General features: G+C 32.6%; 1 protein-coding gene across 1 annotated transcript; it reads left to right on the forward strand.

Moving 5' to 3' along the window:
* The first annotated feature begins 3,527 nt into the window (after window positions 1-3,527).
* LOC124360745 (CDAN1-interacting nuclease 1) lies at window positions 3,528-17,415 on the forward strand. The gene is made up of 7 exons (XM_046814610.1): window positions 3,528-3,777; window positions 8,097-8,201; window positions 11,090-11,220; window positions 14,224-14,315; window positions 16,184-16,233; window positions 16,757-16,996; window positions 17,191-17,415. The coding sequence occupies exons 1-7, from the start codon at window positions 3,680-3,682 to the stop codon at window positions 17,342-17,344; spliced, it is 870 nt and encodes a 289-aa protein (XP_046670566.1). The 5' UTR covers window positions 3,528-3,679; the 3' UTR covers window positions 17,345-17,415.
* The last annotated feature ends 3,227 nt before the right edge of the window (window positions 17,416-20,642 follow it).

Here is a 20,642-nt window from a genome sequence, read left to right on the forward strand (position 1 = left end):
GTTAGTGGAAGCTGCACGACTTTTCTTTATACAGTAATTGAAAACAGTCACCGCCAACTAAATTTAAAAACAATTAATGTCCGTACTATGGATACTATCAATAAGAGGGGAAATTCTTGAAAGTGCTACTGGTGGCTTTGCAGTTACATTATAAATAACAAAGAAATTCGTATATGATCGGATTAGAAGAATGGATTCATAAGAAGTATACAAATTAATATTATTCCATATGACTGACATTTTAAAGGAAATTCCTTGAATCTGCCTGGTACATCGAAGGCCGTTTTATCGTGGTTGTAATTAATTATGCAAATTTATAGGGGTTATCTGAATTCAAGGGAAAGTACTCTTTATTTTTTAAATCACTAACCCGTGTGTATAGTATTTGAAGGACAGTACTGTATATAGAAGGACCTTCAATTGGAAAGTAATACTCTTTGTTTTATTCGAATTTAGATATGTTTTACTTTCTAAATTTATGTGTAATTTAAATAAGACATTCTTAATTTATCGTTGTTACTAATCAGATGCAATTTTGTATAGTAGTAGTATAGTCCTATTTTCATAGTCCCTAGCCTAACTGAAATATCTTGCAACGCCAATCCTCATCATTTAAATAACATTTAAAATCGTTTAAAATTAGTTCCTTCACGCCAAAACAGAATAACGTCAAATGTTCTGTAAAATAGAACATATAATCATAACGTAGAAGGAGTTTAATTTTACTAAACATGACAAGATGATATAGTAAATTTTGATTTTATAGCTAATTCTTATATTATACTTCAGATTGAGTGCCTGCACTCTAGCTTTTTCTGTAACATAAACTGTCATGACGTCGTAGTTATGTTAGAAATGAAAGGTTGTATTGATTCAAGGTTAAGACCAAGGCATTTTTTAATTAAAAACAAATTCAGTTCTTGACATAATTGTACTAATTTCAAGAAGTAGCTTACATAGTAGTAGCTTATATATATATATATATATATATATATATATATATATATATATATATATATATATATATATATATATATATATTTATATATCCACTGTAAAAATTAAGGTTTTTATTTATTTCACTTTTACGGTATCTTCTGGAGTACGGATCAGTATTTTGGAACCCATGCAAGGTCGGACATCGTTCACTCTTGGAAAAAGTTTAAAGGAGCCTAGCAATTAATGCACATTAATATTTTTTTGGGGTATAGATTTACTGAGGTACTAAAGGAGCAGTTATAGCTTGGCACTAATCTTTCTGCTCTGGAGTACAGAATGAAGAACCTTGGACTTTATAATGTTATGTTATAACTTTTTATCTACGGCCATATAAACTTTCCTGCACTTCTTGATTTAATTCACTCTAGAGGTAGACAAGCTACAAGATTCCAACATAAATTTGGCGTTTCTTTTAAACAAAATTTTGTTTTAACAGTATTATTCCTAGATGCCATAGGAGCTAGCAACGAGATATCTTCACAAATTCGACGTATTTGTACAGTCCAACGTCTTCCTTCATGCGAATGTTAAGACAGAGCATCTGCCAATTTTTTCAACTGAATTCCGGACTCAAAGTTGTTTGTGAACTATCAAACCCAGACCTCTTTATTGTATTACTTCATATGTTATAAGTATTTTTTTTATATAAATAAATTTCCCTTTTACTCCTGTGCTATGTTTGTTTTATTTATGTTGTAGACACTAGTAGTAACACAATCCTAATGGTTTTAATCAATGAAATAATACTTTTTTTTACTTTGAGGACCAAAATAAACTTCATTATGATGTGTTACTAGTAAACTTCACTAGTAATTTCTTTCTTACACAATGAATCGAAAAATGCCCGATGAGTTATACTTCCTGTCGTCAAATCGCCTCAAAATAGGCCCTAGACAAGCAACCCATCAAATAGGCCTACACGCACGAATCGAATAATTCACTTTCGAACAATTAATTGTCGTTCTTTTAGTTTCTGCTTCAACTGATTGTCGTACGCTTGATTAATTTATAATTTCATCATGAATCTTCAGCTTTGGAATTTACCACGAACTGAAGAGGAAAGTTTTTTATTGGTAGAATACATATGGCGATCGGGAGTAGCGACGACTGGTGGCGATCCATTCAACTCAATTCTCGCCCTCAAGGCATCGCTTCCTTTTGGAAGGCAGAATAAGATAACTACTCGTCGTAATGACTTGTAAAGTTAATAATAGCTTAAAAGTCTGTTCTTTTTAATTCTGTAATTTATTTTGGTCCCCATAAAGAAAACCTCTTTTAAAAATAGTGGCCCTCCCGATAATACAATGTACCGCTTTTAAAATTAATAACGACCCGACGTCTAAAATCTACGGTCAACACGTACTGTTGAACTTAGTGTATACTTGGTCGATGAATGTCAGACATTCCCACTCTATCCCCTTCATAAAACATACGCACGAAAGCGTGATATCTCCTATTTGACCAGGTGTTGTGATATACAGTAGTTTATAAATTTTGTACTATATCACCTAAACGCCTGTTTCTAACTCAAATTTAAGGGATGAGAACTATGGGAGTGACATTATGTTGGGAGAGCCGGCGGCCGAGTGATTTAAGGCGCCAGACTTTGGGTTTAAGTTAAAATTGCGTAAGTTCGAATCCTGTCTATAGCCGTTTCACTTTTTATTAATACTGTAAATCTAGTGTTTTGCCTACAATTCTCCTTGTTCTGTTTGATAAAATCCTGACACAGGCAAGTGTGAACGGGCAGAATAAGTAAAAAAGCTCCTCTCCTTTGAAGAAAACTGTTGAAGAAAGTACGGAATTATAATCGCATGACCCTAAATATAAGGCATTATAACTAACTGACGCGGAAAATACAGGCTGACTATAACTCCACTCGGTCAGAACTAACATTCCATCGTACATAATTGCCTTTCCATTACAATTCAATTTATATTTCTGATCAGCCCCTCTAGAATTTGATATTTTACTGATAGGTACTATCTCGAGGGATGTGCCGGAGACACTCGCATTTTGGGTGGCGGAATGTGATCAAGAATAAAAACAAGTTTTGTGTGTTTTTTTTCAATAAAGAGTTTAGTTTTTGTTTGGTAATGTTTGTTTTTGTTGAATTTTTGTGTTTGGAAAAACGTGTGTGTGTGTGGTGGATATAATACGTAAGTACCCTTTTTCCTTAGCTAGTAACCAATTGGAATTCATTATAATCATCCGTGAATGAAAAATTAGCGTTGGGTGCATAATGTTAGTTCTGTTACTCAACTACATCGTTTTATAACGTTCTAAGTTCATTGAAAAAGTTTAAGCGTTGGGGGCATGTAACGGAATCTGACCCTCCACTCACCACTAAAATTTGGTACAGGAGATTTTTAATATTTAGTTATTTATTCATTTATACTATAAAACTACAATGCGTTTTAACATAGTAACTCATAATTTCGGAAAATTTCAAGTTTAGTTCTGGATCATTTTCGCAATTGACATTGGCAACACTGGTTTATTTTGAATTCTGATTGCAACAAGTAACAACAAAGATTCTACTCTTTGTACTTAAGATTTGTTTATTTTAGAGTTAGGTTAGGACTGGAGTTGTGTATTAATTGTTTAATTAGGTTTGTAGAACAGTGTAGTGACGTGGGTTAAAGGAAATTTAATTATCGTATATAGTTCATATTCAGCGATGGAAGTTAACGTATTTCAAGGTATTATACATTTCATAAACAACTTTCGAGGATTATCTAGAGACTGTATGTTGGAAATGAAGAGAATATACCCAGAGTAAGTAAATTAATACACAAATAGTCTATATATTGTTTAAACTTTGCCATGTAATTCGAAAATTATTCACTAGGTTCTTAAACTATGGTTAAGTTTCTATGATGATACACCTTTATGTCTGTCAGAATGTAGAGTGAACTTCAGTTCACAGACTTGACTCCTGAAATCTGTAGTCATGTTTGTCTGAGAAGATCCAGTAACAGTTTGTGACATCATTAGAATACGGACTGCTATAAGAGGAAAATGAACTGGAACTAAACCCAACATTCACATTGAATCATCCCTTCGCACCATAGCTACATTATGTGTAGAAAACTCAGTGGCTCCACCGTGTCTAAAACTCGTAGTGAATTCAATAATAAACCTGATGAGACAAGAGAAAACCTATTTGCCTAGATTATACTATATTTTATAGTCTAGGTGTCTCTGATGCTGAACTGGGTAGGGTCCAATAAGCGGACCCGGTTTTTTATATTGAATATAATCATCGATACCTAATATTCGATACCTAATATTCGCATATCGAATCATAGACTATCAATTGATATAAAAGTAATAACAATCATATGTTATATTAAAATGTGAATTTAATGATGTAACAAATAACCTTCTTTTTTGCATCTGAAGACGACCATGTTAGCTCCTCTGACAGTTACATTTGTTACCTTTCCACAAATATCACATAATGTTTTATCGTCTTTTAAAGCAATTTCGTGAAGCTTCCTAAGATTGACAGCCATTTTTAATACACAATGTTACTTATGTGAAATTTAAAATATTACCTTAATTGTATTATTTGAAAGTGTTTACAGCTGTTCATATAGATTATTTAAGTTAATAGTTCAAAATAATTAATCAGTATCGATTGATTATATTGATGGTTATGATTAAGTAATATCGTTTGCCAATTTCGATATAAAAAACCGGGTCCGCTTATTGGACCCTACCCGCTGAACTGATGTAGAGTCCATTTTTACCATCTTCATCGCTGACTTCTTTATTCTCTTCAGACGAACATGACTCCAGACTCCAGGATTCAAGTCTGTTATAGTGTCAGATTCTTGATGATTACACTAAACTTTAACCCTCTAACTGCTGGTCATTTGTCATGGAATGGTAGGCTGTTTCTGTGGTTCAATATACACAGTGACAATCTCATAAATAATAAAGGAACCATAATGACCAAACAGACAATTAGAGCAGGAAACATTTAGGCATGCAACAGTAAATAAAAAAGTAATGGAACTATTTAAATATGTTTTATCCGAGTAGTAATAATTAACCGCTTTCAAGAAGTGGTTGAAATCATCCTCTACAGAAAACTATACCTCTCTTCCGTACAAAAATGATCTGCAAGTAGGTCGGTTGGCATGCCACCTTTGAAAATTCGCCTCAAGATCTTCCACAAGCTTTCGACTATTTCAATTAGCACCAGTTGTCAGGTCTAAAAAGTTGTCACTGCGGTTGACTGTAAAATGTACTAAACCACATTCACTCAACCCAAAATATGCCTTCCTCTTGTCTGTGATCTGGGTTGTCCATATAATGGGTTTTTGGCCACTACACATACATTTTGAAATGAAGGAAACACCTTTCATCACCTTTTAAAGCAATTTCATTAGATTTTCTAAAGGTGACTTGTCATTTTGAATTCAACTAACCTACTTATTAAAAAGTAAAATATTATTTTTGTTATCTTAACCCGGGAGCACTCGCGCTATTAGATTGAATCTAACACATTTTTTGTGATATATACATTTTTTTTAATTTGTTATCTTAAAACATTGAACCCTTAATTTATGCTTCTATGGGTATGTCTGCTGCGTATTGCATCATGTTTAGACAGTAGAAGTCGCTGGGGTGGGGCATCATGTTGAGGGGGGTGGACTCTCCTCGCGGGTTATTAGTTTCAACCTAACAGTGCGAGTGATCACGGCAGCCCAGTGTTAGGAGCGATCTAACGGCGCGAGTGATCGCGTAGCTGCCAGTTTAAATCCATCAGTTTAGTGATTTTTCTTGTTTTTTAGTTTGCTTTTGATTTATATTTCGTAGATTGCTCTTTTATGACTTTACAATTTTTTATGACTTTACAATTTTATTGCAATGAATGAAGACCATGAAAAAGCCGTTCTTAGTTGGTTGGAGGATGTTAGATTCGATCTAACAACGCGAGTTCTTGCGTAACTTCTTGTAGCGCGAGTTCTCACGGGAATTGAGTTTACGGTGGATGCAGATGATATAAGTTAATTATTTTTAAATGAATTAATCAGTATTGGTTGGTTCTATCGATGTTTATAATTTAGTACCCTAATATCGTTTGTCAAATCTATGTAAAAAACTGGGTCCGTTTATAGTACTCTACCCTATAAAACCATTCTTATTATAGTTATTTAACAATTAATTGCTGGCTTTTTTATGTAAAGGGTTGTCCAATCAAAGTACACGATGTTAATTGTAAATAAAACAAAAAGTTATCAGAGAATTATCTTAATATTTTTTTATTATGATAGAAGGATCTATGGCAATTATGTGTGAAACCAAATATTAGCCAAATGCTCATCATGGCTTCTTCTATGGCGTACCTCTGTCCGATAGTCTATATTTTCAATTACTCTGAGACATAATTGAGGTTCATTGTCATTAATGTGCCGAATTATCTCATCTTTTAGCTCTTGAATTGTGCTTGGTTTATTGACGTACACTTTTTTTTTAAATATCCCCAAAGAAAGAAGTCCAACGGTGTCAAACCACATGGCCAATTAAAATCACCACGATGTGAGATAACATGGTTATTGAATTTCTCGTGCAAAAGAGCCACTGCTTCATTGGCTGTGTGGCAAGTGGCACAATCCTGTTGGAACCACAAATCGTCCATGTCCATACCCTCAATTCCTAGCCATCACAAGTCCATTATTATCTCGTAATAGCAATCACCATTCACAGTAACTGCTTGGTCGATCTCATTTTCAAAGAAGTACGGCCCAATGACACCGCCAGCCCACAAATCGCACCAGACAGTCACTTTTTGTGGTTGTATAAGCTTTTCAACAATTACACGTGGATTCTCATTTCTCCAAATATAACAATTCTGCTTGTTAATGAATCCACTGAGGTGAAGTGTCTTTTCACGGAAGACGATTTTCTTTGTAAAGTCACCATTCACTTCTCTCTGTTCAAGGAAACATTTGGTGTATTGACAATGCTTGAAATAGTATGTAGGCTTCAGATCTTGAGTCATTTGTATTTTGTAAGGGTGTAAATTCAAATCTTTATTCAAAATTCCCATCAGTGATGTTCGTGAATTGTTTAGTTGTTGGGCACGACGACGAGTTGAGGTTAACAGCTCTTCTGTCACGTTATCGCAAACAACAGCAATGTTTTCTATAGAATAAACTGGGCGAGCAGACACAGGTGTTTTCTCATTTCCTACAGACCCGGTTTGCTGAGATTTGTGCACAATTTTCCCGATTGTGTACACATTTGGTCAATTATGCTGACCAAAAAAAATCACAAATTGCACGAACTGCATTTTTAATTTGAATGCCTATTTTCATAAAAGGCTTCAACAATATTCACGCGCTACCCAATTGTGTACCTCTCCATGGTTGAATTTGTCAAACACTGAAACAAAGAAATGTCAAATTAAGTTAGGCAAAAAACTTGACATGAAGGTGTGACTCACAATTAATTATCAACATCTTGGATCATGATAGGACCACCCTTTATTATAATAATATTGTTTAAAGTTAATTCAAACAATATACAATCATATGTGTTTTTGATGAATGGCCGCTACTACAATGGCGACTAACTTAAATTTTTTGTGTCACAAGCCGTCAGACACACCTATCCTTCAAAATAGTTACAAGTAAGTTTTATACTGTTTTGTTTGTTACATTCAATTAGTACACATACATAGTTTTTAACTTATCATTAAATAATTGCTTTTTACACATACAAACATAGTTTAACAATAGTTTTTGAAGTACTTGTTGAATATGACTTGTAAACACTTTAATAATGCTGAAGAAATGAAAATGGCTGTAAAGTATTGGCCTTCAGACCAGGTGGCAAATTTCTTTGAAGCAGGAATTCAAAATGTAGTCTTAAGATATGACAAGTACAGTCCCCTTAAAAAACAAGACGAGAATGTAGAAAAATGAAGAGGGATCAGGTATATAAAAATAATTAGCTTTTAAAAATATTTGTTGGGTTTTTAATTTTTGTTGCTATTGTTAGACCTAATTTGTTTGGTACTGCATATAATTTTCCTCTGTACTTAATATAAGCATTATTGTAATTTAATGTTTGTTTTTCAGTATACCTGAAAATACATTGGGAAGCATACTATGTACAAAATATCAAAAGAAAATGATGGCGAATCATGGAAAAGTCAAGCAGAAGAAACAGATTGTAGTCAAGAGGTACAGTAACCTAATTTTTGTATGTTCGTGACTATTTCTGTCTCAATTTATTTGTTATTGCAGTTTTTTTATATGAATGTCTATTGAAATAGTTAATGAAATGTTGTTTGAAAAATTTAAACATCCACATATCATAATGATCTTTGAGTGATATTTCTTAGCAGCAATTTGTATCTAAATATATTTATTTTAAAATACCTTTATATATATATAATTTCAATAAATTTCCTTATTGAAATTAAATAAGACTCTTGCCATTTACACAATTTATTGTAAATAAAAGTCGTTTGACAGGTATTTGGTCTTCCGATTATATGTTAATTTGCATATTTAAACGCATACGTGACAGATACGGCCAAATACAAAATAATTGAATCGAAAACGTAAGGGCTCTGTGGTGTAATGGTAGCACATTCACCCAGAAAGTGAGAGATCCGAGTTCGACTCCCGCTGGAGCAAGTACTTTTTGTGATTCAATGTTTATTGAAATTGTATATATATATATATATATATATATATATATATATATAGGATAAGTCAGAATAGTAGAAGAGTCTTTATTTAAAATATATCATCTAAATATATAAGGCCTATATTTCTTAAATAATTTTTTTATTTATTAATAAATTGAATAGCTAACTTAGATACTTAAAATATTTCTCAATGAATACTGTGTTATACAGAGTGAGTCAGAAATATGGTAAAATATTTTAAGACGTGATTGTAGAGCTAAAAATAAGAAAAAAAGTTACATACAGGTAGGTCTGGGAACGCTCCATTAGTGAGTAATGGCTGGTAAAAGATTCTGCTTTGTTTTCAGTACACCTGGTGAAATTAAGTGATTCTAAAATGTTTTGTTTTTACTTTTTAACTCAAATAAGATGGAATCATAAGGAAAATCACCTGAAAAATCAAATAAAACCACTCTAGAGGTTGTAGTGTGAACAGTTTTTGAGAAAAAGTATGAAATTGTGAACTGAAAACAAAGCAGGATCTTTTGCCAGCCATTACTCACTAATGGAGCGTTTCTGGAACTACCTTTATATAACATTTTTTTCTTATTTTTAGCTCTACAATCATGTCTTAAAACAATTTACCATATTTCTAACTCACCCTGTATATAGCTGAAATAAATATAACAGTGGCCAGTATAATATTTTAACATATAATGCCAGCAAAATCAAAAGTGCTCAACAATGTTAAGTTTTATTAGGCACATATTACATGTGTGCTTACTGTATTATGTATATATATATATTTTCATTTTTAAAGAACTGCACTTACCAGACTATAAGTTGTTATTTCAAGCCACAAAAGTAATCATGCATACCAACTCAAGGCAGATTGTCGTAACTTAATTTAATATAAGCAAAAGAATTATATTATTATCGTAATCAATTTAATGCCTAATCATACCAACTTTTGGAAGTATGATGTGGATGATTTTAGAAGAGACTACTTCTGTCCCTGTAGTGATGCGGTTGATGGCTAGGTCATACCTGATACAAAATTGCTTTGTGCCAGATTCAGGAAGTATTTGTCCTTAGAGTTTCAACTAGTTGATGTGAATGTAGTGGAAGAGAGATTGTATTCTGGTACCAACCAGTGGTAGATTAGGAGTATACCAATGTCCTCAATGTAACTTTGAGAATGACATTACTGTTATCAAAAGGTTAAAAGTGAGGACTTCTGATGGTGTAGCTGGAGTAGCTGCTTTTATTATCAAGGGTTTACCCTAGTATATGGAAGGTTTCTGTAGTGACACCAATTCTAAGGTTCCAGCTCCCTTTTCAACTTCATTGTTCCTAAGATTTTTGAGAAAGTTATGTTCAAAATATATTAATAGGAAAATATTCCATCTTCTTATCTATACTTTATCAAAATGGCTTTTTAGTGGGCATTCTACAATATCTAATCTGACTTATTATTTGGCTGTTGCTGGTCCACAAAGTTGTGAGTATTTGATATGATACATTTGGACTTCCAAAAAACTTTTGATAAACTCTCTCACCATTTAATATTAAGGAAACGACCTGTTTTTGGTTTCTCCATGGATCTTGTTCTTTAGATACGGTCGTATTTGCAACATAGACTTTTCAGAGTAAAACGTGGGGGTGTGACATCTGACTGTTTCACTGTGTCCTTGGAGGTGCTACAGGGGTCAAATTTTGGTCTGCTACTCTTCCTTCTTTTCCTAAGTGATATAACATCGGTTTTTGCAATGCATTGTTCATCTTTATGCTGATGACATCAAAATATTGTCAATCTGTGGTATCAATGATCATCATCATCGTCTTCAAGCTTCCGTTAAAAGATTGCTCAGTGAGCTAAGGTCAATATTTTTCCCTTGAACCTGGGAAAACCGTGGTGATGAATCCTAGCCTTCAAAACCATCAATCATTTATTGTAACAGTCTGATATTATGAACTGACACTTGCCTGGTATGAATCGCTAACTGACTTGATAATTACACAGTTTTTATAAACAAAACATAGTCCTATAGCCGTGAAAACTTCCTTTCAACACAAAGTTTCAAAATAAATTTCCAAGTAAAATATTTTCCTTTAACTTGACTCCACTGCATGCTGTCATAATGCAAGTTACTAACCTCAACACGTTGACTACGAGTGTTGCTGCCACGAAATCCTAGACCATGAACCCACCTAAAACAACCCCAAATCTATCTTTCTTTATGGTATTGATGAACAGCCAGTGGCACGAAAAATGGAGGTATTAATTTCTGAAGAAAGACTCTTCTAATGTTTTATTTAACCTTATAGTGGCAAAAATGGTTAAAACACAATACTCCAGTTTTATGTGTACTTGTCCATAATTTTCATAGTCCTATTTATGCTTTGTATGAATCTTATATATGGAATTTTTACCAGGTATAAAGAAGGTCTAGCAGCAGGTGAAGAGCCGGGTCTCATCATTCGTATTGCCAAGTTCTACGATGTTGCACCAGCCTTAATGGCTAAAGTGATCCTGGAAGAATGCTTGGAGAAAAAGAACGATAAAGGTACAGGTTAAATGCTTGCTAGTTGTAATATTCACAAGTACAACCTTTATATTTTAGTTGAAATGTGTTTCTATTCCCTAAATGAGAGGTGTGTTAGTGTAGAAGCTCGAAATTACAGACAGCCTGAAGGAGGTTGGAGTCACTGCGAGCTCTCTCCTCTCACTGCAAACAAAGCTACATGTTCAGTTGTCCTTCAACCATACTAGAAACAGCTCCAAGCAGTTCACTGTTAGCTCTGTTTAGTAATGTGTCAAGTCAAATGATGTGACGACTCGTATATTTCAGTACTTTGGCAACCCAAGATGTGACTCGTTCCTGTCTCGTGACACCATTGATTTAGACCAAGTCGTGTATAAATTCAAACCGGTTCAGATTTATTACTCAAGTTATTTGCAGTGTATGACTCGGTTTTGACTCGCATTCAACCTTATTGTGATAACGTATTCGAGTCAACACATAGTAAACTTAGTTTTATAAAATGTGGTTTTGGGAAAATGATAATAGTTTGTTACAGAAATTTATATGTATTTATTATGAAATATGGTTCTAAATCAAAATAATTTTCTTTGATTTAATATGTGGTTTCAAAGTATTAAATTGGTATTAAATAATGGTACAAAAATTATACTATTGTATAAGAAATGTAAAAAAACCTGAACAAAGTGTAGACAGGTATTAATAATTTAAATTAAAAATACCGAACTGTAACAAATCCCATAACCTATTTTACTGTAATATGACACTTGTGATATAGGTAGTACAAAAAATATCTAAAAAATAATCTTCAGACAGAAATGGTGTGTGTTTTCAGAAGTTGTCAGAAGTCGGGCTGGCCTAGCAACAAATGTCTATCATAACTCCAGTAAGCACAAATAGTGACTCGAGTCAACTCAAGTAAATGCTTAACTTGAGTCAATAGAGTAAAAGTATTCAACTTGTCCCATCATTAGCTCTCTTAATCCACTACTGTAAGACATACACACATCTGCCCAGACACTGATGTTGAACAAACAGGAAATGCTTGTTCAGGCAGCGGAAATGCTTATTTCTAAAAATCATGCGACGATGTAAGGGACAGCTATGCTGATATGAAAAATTGGTACTCACCATTTATGATGGAGAGATTTGGCAGAGGTGTGGTCATGAGCTGGCGGGGAGAACAACATCAAAATGAGGAAAAAGGAGGAGAGGAAGAAGTCGAGGACGGGATTTCAAAAAGCGACGTTCGGGAGTGCAATTGTTTGTGTTCGTGTGCGGGGAAAAATCTTTTAGGCGTAATAAATGTCAAGTGCAAAGAAAATGTAAGTTAAGATAGCTTGTATTTAATTTTAGGTATGTAGTATTTTATATCAGGGTTCATTAATCATTTAATTACGTCTCATTTACAATTCCAAGGTACCTGTACCTAAAGCAATGAAAAGAAAAGATTATAATGTGTAGAAATCAAATAAATAGTTTAATATTGAAATATATATTTTTTCTTATTTCATATATTTTATTTTAATGTTCTCAATTTGGAAAAGTCTAAATGTTTAGATATTTTAAAAGAAAGTTTTTTCACGTTAGTCCATGAACACATATTTATTGCAACACTACAAAAATTACTAGTAAATGTTATAGTTCATTAAATTAAACATAAATTGTAATGAATAATTACACATATTAAACATGTGGTCAAAGTATTAAGGTATTAAAGTTTGGGCTCAATATGTTGGTTGATGATATCCATTGTTATATAAAATGTTAATCAATATAATGAGATGCTATTACAAATAATATATGTGTTGGTTCATTTGAGGTTGTTGTATTGCCAATCTAACCTATTATTAAATCCTCTCACAGCAGCCCTTGCTCTCAATACATTATAATATTTCACAACCTTAATCTAAACAAAACCAACCTTACAAACCTTACACTACACTACTATGTTAGGTACACTTTCACAGAACTTGCATACCATGGTGAAAGCAGTTCCAAGCAGTATGTAAGCTTTCTGATCTTAAGAAATATGTTTCTCAAACCACTACTCTCTTGCTATCTTTATGGTTCTGTCTAATATAGTTAGCCTTTCCCTTTTTCTTTCCTTTAAATTATATAGTTTGTGATATTTGTGTTCCAATACTAAAACCCCGCTTATGTTTACTATCCACTCAGTTCTGTTTCCTTCTACCAGGGTACAAATTAAATCCAGCAGCCAAAGGTCACCTTCTTTTTTTACATCTTATTTATTATTTGTGATAATTTAAACATTAATGTCTTGTTCTTAGTAAAGAACTGTTAGAAGAAAAAAAATGGAGTTGTACTCAACATTTATATTCCCACCTATTTATAGGTGAAAATTCGATTGCTCTGCCATGTTTTAGAATCATGTCTAAAACATAGTGGTTCACTCGTTGTGAACCTTATGAGACAATAAGTGAACACCTCTTCATCTAGATTACACTTGATTTTGTAGTCTAGGTGTCTCTGATATTGAAACGATGCAAGAAAATTAGTTTTGAGCTTCTTCGTCACTGACTTTTTCTGGATCTCTTCAGAAGAATATGAACTCTAGATTCAAGGAGTCAAGTCTGTGAACTCAGATTTCAGACACTGTACTAAGCGGAATATAAGTTAGGGAGGTGCAGATGTCCTTTTAGGACTAAGTGCGGGGACAATCGTCTCTTTCCCTCAGAAGTTGGAAAAGAAAACGGAAGGTGAAGTATACTCAACTTTCACATCTAGGTTATATCCTCCAGTACTGATTTCATTTATATTTGATATTATATTTTTTACCAGTGTAGGCCTATTAACTGATGTGCCAAAACAGTTTTAGCAAATCTACTCGAAAATACTGTCTTAAGAATATCAAAACTCAAAAGATGACCCAGTAGGACTGTAGATAATATCTATTGACTACTTAGTACATCTCATCATCCAGGAAAATCTATGAACTGTACTATTGTTTATAAAATTTACAAAGTAATTTGGTTCAGCGTAATATAAATTTCTATTTTGTCACAGATCAGAACGGGCACTCCAAGAATGCAATAAAGGAAATGCTAAAGGATACCACCCTAATACCAGACCCAGACCTGGCTTACGAAGTCTTTATGGTAATTAATATTTCTCTAACTTCTTCACCAGTAATTTATGCTAATCTAAAATACTGTAAACAAATTAGATATTGTCTGCATAAGAAAATTAAGCAGCCACCTAGGAATAGCATAGCTTTTTCTTTTTGGGTATTGAAATAATAAGGGGAAAATGTAGCAAGTAAAATAAAATAAATCCAATATGTTGGTTTAAATTAATGTATTCACCAAAACGTAAAATTACAATAAACAATAAAGTAAAAGAAATGTTGTTGTAGTGCTTACACCCACACAAACGTGCATCTTGAGTACAACATGATGTATAACTTGTTTTTTGAACTACATTTATACAGGATGTTCAACTTAAAAGAGGCCCCAAATCTTTGTAAATAACAATTTATTCACAAACACATAAAGTGTACTAAATTACAAAAAATGTTGAAAATGTCCATTTCTATGCACTTGTCAACACATTTCACCATTTTCCTGGCCACTCTTCTTAGCTGTACTCTGTCTAACTCACTAATTGCATTGGTAATATTTGTCTTCAATTCCTGTAGGATATGAGGATTGCTCCTGTAAACAATTTCTTTTAAGTAGCCTCACAAAAAGGTAAACTAGATAGATCAGGGGATTGTGGTGGCCACAATCCTGTTGAAATTATTTTTCCATAACAAAATCTTGTAGCATCTCCATACTAGACCGAGCTGTATGGCAATGGAACCATCCTGTTGCAGCCAGCAGTAATGCATATCCTCTTGCAATAAGACTATGGACTTTTGGATAAATCTTATTAGATGGCAGCATTCACAGTTGATTCAAAAATAAAGATGCTATTATTCTTTGCCTTGAAACCACACTCCATACACCTATTTTTTTGGGTGTAGGGGATTTTTGATGAAAATGTACTGGTGGTCAGTACCCAAAGTTTTGGCCATTAACATAACCTCCAAAATGGAACCAAGCTTTGTCTGTAAAGAACAAATTATCTAAAATTTCAACGTTGGCTCTAATGAATGTCTTGACTCGTTGGCAGTAGTGAACCCTTTTGACATCATCAACATCCTTCAGTTCATGGAAAACTTGCATTTGGTATGGATAACCATTCAGTAATCTTCTAACAGCAGTGTGGGCTGAACCTAATGAAATATTCTTTTCCGGCTTAGTCTTCGCATAGATTTATGTGGAGATCTCTTAACCTGATGCTCTAATATCCTGAACGAACGAGTTAAAACACCACTGCCTGTCATGACGCTTGTCTAAAACTGAATATGTTTCATGGATCTTTTTAACTAACTTCTGTATAATCCTTTATCTGGTGCTTATTTTTCAAATTTGTCCATGAATTACAACAGGAGATTATTTCGTCACTGAATAAGTTTCAGTTACAAATACACGTTCTTCAACAATTAAGCACATTTTATCAAACAACAGTACTCTAATTTGCAAACTAACCTCACTTTGTTCAAACGTCAATGCTTGACCATCACTGGTTCAACTGCAGTATGCGGGGAATAAACATCCATCCCCACTTCAGCTCCAGTCATGCCAACATTAGAAATAGCATCTAACCCGTTTCACACCAATATATGCATTTCCCCAAAAAATTAATTTTGTACAACCTGATGAGCAATCCCTGTTTTTTTTTTTTTTATCTCACCACTCCTACAAACCTTACCTGTCATCTTCAATAGAACAATATAAATGCAGTAAAGGAATTTGTATAACAAATCTAAATGTAGGCAATACACTTGGAATTGTCAGACCTTTCACTGCAAGGGCATAAAATTAAATGATTGAGTAGTTTACATGTTTCCTCATTAAAAATAAATATGGTTAATTTGAGTTTGTCTAATTGGTATTGTAGAGTAGTTATTTTTATGTTTCAGAGCATTGTCTTTGACAATATGTACGGATCAATAGCTGATGTCACCAAAAGGTCAGTTTCAACTAATTTCTTGTTTAGTTTTCAACTAGTCATAGACATTAAAAAAATACAGGAGCTATTTCAAATGACAGACCATCAATAGATTTCCCTGAACATTTAAGAGCGTAATTGCAAATTTTTGGTATAGAGTGAATTACAAAAACAGAAATTGTGTATTTCAAGACCCACAATCTGACCCCTCCATCAGATGGATCTGTTGCATAAGCATCACACGTACAATCTTAGGCACGTGTCTGTGGAACATGACTATGTGTCTGTGGAACTTTTTCTAATTCATTAGCCAATAAATCATATTAGGAAATTAAACAGGAGGCAAGTCGCTATAGATCATTATATTACGTTATAAATTTAATCATAAAAAATAATTATTTCTGTAAGAAAACATTGTTTCTTTGACAATATAGTGAAGATCTATTTTTAAATATCTTAATGTATGTGTTGGTTGAATTATGGAAATGTTATACATTGTTTGAAATCCATTAATAGAATATATTTTAGTGAGTTCTAATTTTAGGTCACTGGGTGTGGAGTATGAAGTGAAGCTGTATCATCACGTCCAACGTGTGGGTCTCTCCTACAAGTCGGAGGAGCAACTGCGAGCACGAGGTTACGACAAAACTCCGGATATCAGGCTGGACGTGCCGTGCGCAGTCGACGGCTTTGTCATCAACTGGATTGAGAGCAAAGCGGTATTTGGAGACAATGTCACCCACGACCAATATGCCCATGACCAGTATTACTGCTACTGGAATAGGTTAGTGGCATATTGACCGGCTGGTGGTCTACAAAACCTCAATAAAATAAGTCTGACTAAGAAAGACCTGTATCATATCCTAGTATGTTTTCTGGCAGAAGGTTACAAATACCTGAGTTAATATTGTAGAGTGGATTTTTGTTAGCATGTTACTTTAAAGGCATGAAATTAAATGTATTGTTTGTACTATACAGGTTTGGCCCAGGCCTGGTGATCTACTGGTTTGGTTATCTCGAGACAGTTCCTCAGCCCAGTGAGAAGAGGTTCATTGTCCGAGACAGTTTCCCCGAAAACATCACCCTGATGGATCCCAGTCTCATACAAGTACCGACATTGGATATATGCTGAATCCGTTGCTGTCTATATTGCGTTTTATTCGTGTACATATATAAATAAAATATATAATATGTTTGTGTAAATTCAGTACTACATTTTCATTGCCTTATATCTTTCATTGATTTTTAGATGCTAGAAATTAAAAATAATATTGTCAACAAAATATTCAATTTGTAGTAAATGTCTGAAAATAAGAGAGCATTGTTTTAGTATCATTTTGCCCTCCAGATAATGTATCTAATAGGAAAGCTACAAATAGCAATAATTTTCACAGAATTATTGTCAGTATTGTCTTCTTGCTGTGTCAGTTAAACAAAATTTTATTTTATTTTATTATACAGATGTCGGTGTTCAACCCTTATATTGCCTGCAAATCCAACTGCATCCTTGATTACAAGCTTTGCTGAGCCTACATTCACTGAAAAGATAATAATACTTTCTGAACTAATACATAGCTGAAGAAGCCAAAATTTGACTGACTCTATTTGATGTAGGTTTTTTTTTAAATTTCAGTGAAACATTTTTTTATTTTTAAATGTTGTTTAAATTCACATTTAAGTAGCGAGACAGTTTAATATCATAGATTTCCTTGTTTTTCCACAATGTTTTAAAGGAGATTCCCTTACCTTCTTTGTCCTTGCTTATTTGTATCCATTTTATTGCCTTAATATTTTTTTTTTTTGGAAAATTACATTTTTTAGATGGCCATTTTGTGGTAAGACATCCATTTATAAATCAACACATTTGTTAAAACTAGAAATCTCTAAATTCTTCATTTAATATAGGAATCAATAAATTACAAATATTTGTGAACTAGCTATTTCCCGCGTCTTCAAACATTTTTCGTAAGCTTTGCCCATGTATGAGCACTTCTGGTTCAAGTGAATTATATTTCCAAAGCCAATGTAGAGTTAACTTTGTTGCCACGATCAAGAAAATGTGCCAAAAGTGTATGTTTATAGCCATTGTACATCTACTAAGTCTTCAGTTCAACCAGAAATTTATTTTAAAGACAAATATATATATATATCACAACTTAGCGCCTTCTAATAGTGTTTGGCTATTTAATATATGTAATTGTCTCATAATTGCAGCTTATAATATGCAGGTGCTTTGATAACTTTTATATTTTGCAGTGCCGCCTGGTAGCGAGTTACTTCAACAGGCATAGCATATAAACCTTCTCCGTGGAAAATTCATATACATACAAATTTTCATAATAATCCGTTAAATAGTTTCTGAGTCTATAAAGGACATACAAACAACTATTCATATGTGTATATATATATCAATTATTAGACTTCTTGATATAAAGTTCCTTTAATATTTCGGCTTTTACCGTTTTCAAAAAGGTATAATAAAAATTAACAACACAGCAACAAAATTTACAAAAGTAAATAAATAAAAATTGACATAAATAAATAAACAGGAAATTTTGAACATGTGATTAACACCAACGAGAAATAAATAATATCATGAACAGAGAAAGAATTTAGAAAAAATAATACATAATAAAAACAATTTATCATTTCATCTTTTATTCAGACCAAAGGGTACTTTTGATTTTAATATTAATTGATGTGCCTGTTCTAAATTTTCTAAGTCAATTTTGTTTCCATCTTCGGGTACTTTGCAAATACCTTTCAGTGAATAACATTGTTCAAAATTTTGTTGGTGGCCTAATGCGTGTTGTGAAACCAATTTTTCATCCTGTTTTTTAGACGAACAACGATGATTATTCATTCTTATGTGCAATGGATTTGTTGTCAATCCAACATAATCCATTGCACAATTTTTACATGTTAATTGATAAATTACATTTTTACTTTTGCAATTAATTTCTCCTCTAATAGGGTAAGTTTTATTTGTACTACTACTGGTAAAAAAATTGGACTTGAATCTTCACCAATTACTAAAAACTTATTTTCAAAACCACCCAGGCTAGTGTTTCGTAGAAATACTAACCTGAAAAATCTTCTGGTACGGCCCAAATTGCCACCTACTGACATTCAAAATTCAGAAAAGAAGAAAAATTTTAAGTGTCAACCCTGTAAAGACAAACGATGTAATACTTGCAAAATTATAAAATCGTCCAATATAATCACATGTTCAAAAATTCCTGTTTATTTATTTATGTCAATTTTTATTTATTTACTTTTGTAAATTTTGTTGCTGTGTTGTTAATTTTTATTATACCTTTTTGAAAACGGTAAAAGCCGAAATATTAAAGGAACTTTATATCAAGAAGTCTAATAATTGATATAATAGAGCAATTCTGCTTATATATATATATATTCACTTCGGGTGTATAAAAGCAGAATTGCTCTATTATATCAATTATTATACTTCTTGATATAAAGTTCCTTTAATATATATATATATATATATATATATATATATATATATATATTAATATTATAATATATATATATATATATATATATATTAATATTATAATATATATATATATATATATTCATATATATTCAATATATATATATATACATATAAAAGATATAATGTAAGGAAAATTTTATTTTTCCAACACATTACATATAAGAAAAAATTATCAATCTGTGAAGTTTAATATAAAAATTGTTTTCAACAACAAATTTATACTGGGCAGAAGTGTAATCAAAAAGAAGCTTGACATAAAACTTTACCTACAGTAATTATTTTTCGATGAAGGAATAGGTTTCGTCTTAGATATTGAATTTACACCTAGCAAAATTTAACTTAACTTAATATGGTAACCTAGAAGTCCAGATGTCTATGTACTACTATAATTACAAAATTGTAAAATACTCACTCACTGAAAATGTTGTGTTCTTTCTTTGTTTGACTTCAGGGAACTTCAAGCTTGAGTCAAGTCAATCAAAGTATAAATGATTCATAGCAGCATGGACCTAATTAATAAACTTTGTTCTGCACCTTCTGTTCTCTAATTAAAGCGGTGCAAATGATTATTTGATGTTTATGTTTGTATAGTTATTAGAAGCCTTGTCCTTGAATTTGATCTAAATAAAGTTCATTAGAGAATAATCCATATTTAGGAATGGATGTGATTATCTCAAATATTATCATAACTATTTATAGCGAAATAGTGGAGTTCTTTTACAATTATAGGATTTAAGTTCGAAAACTATAAATTTCTTCAGAAGAACTTTTTTGTTGTTCGCTCAGGACAAGAACCTGAGAAATTGCACTTGGTTATAAAAGGATCTTTGCGCTGCTTCCAGAGTGACAGGACATTACAGATGTATTAAGTTCTGTAACAGCCCCTCCAGTCAAAGCAGACTGGGGGTCGTTA

Source organism: Homalodisca vitripennis, chromosome 4, assembly GCF_021130785.1.
Source record: "Homalodisca vitripennis isolate AUS2020 chromosome 4, UT_GWSS_2.1, whole genome shotgun sequence".
Lineage (NCBI taxonomy): Eukaryota > Metazoa > Arthropoda > Insecta > Hemiptera > Cicadellidae > Homalodisca > Homalodisca vitripennis.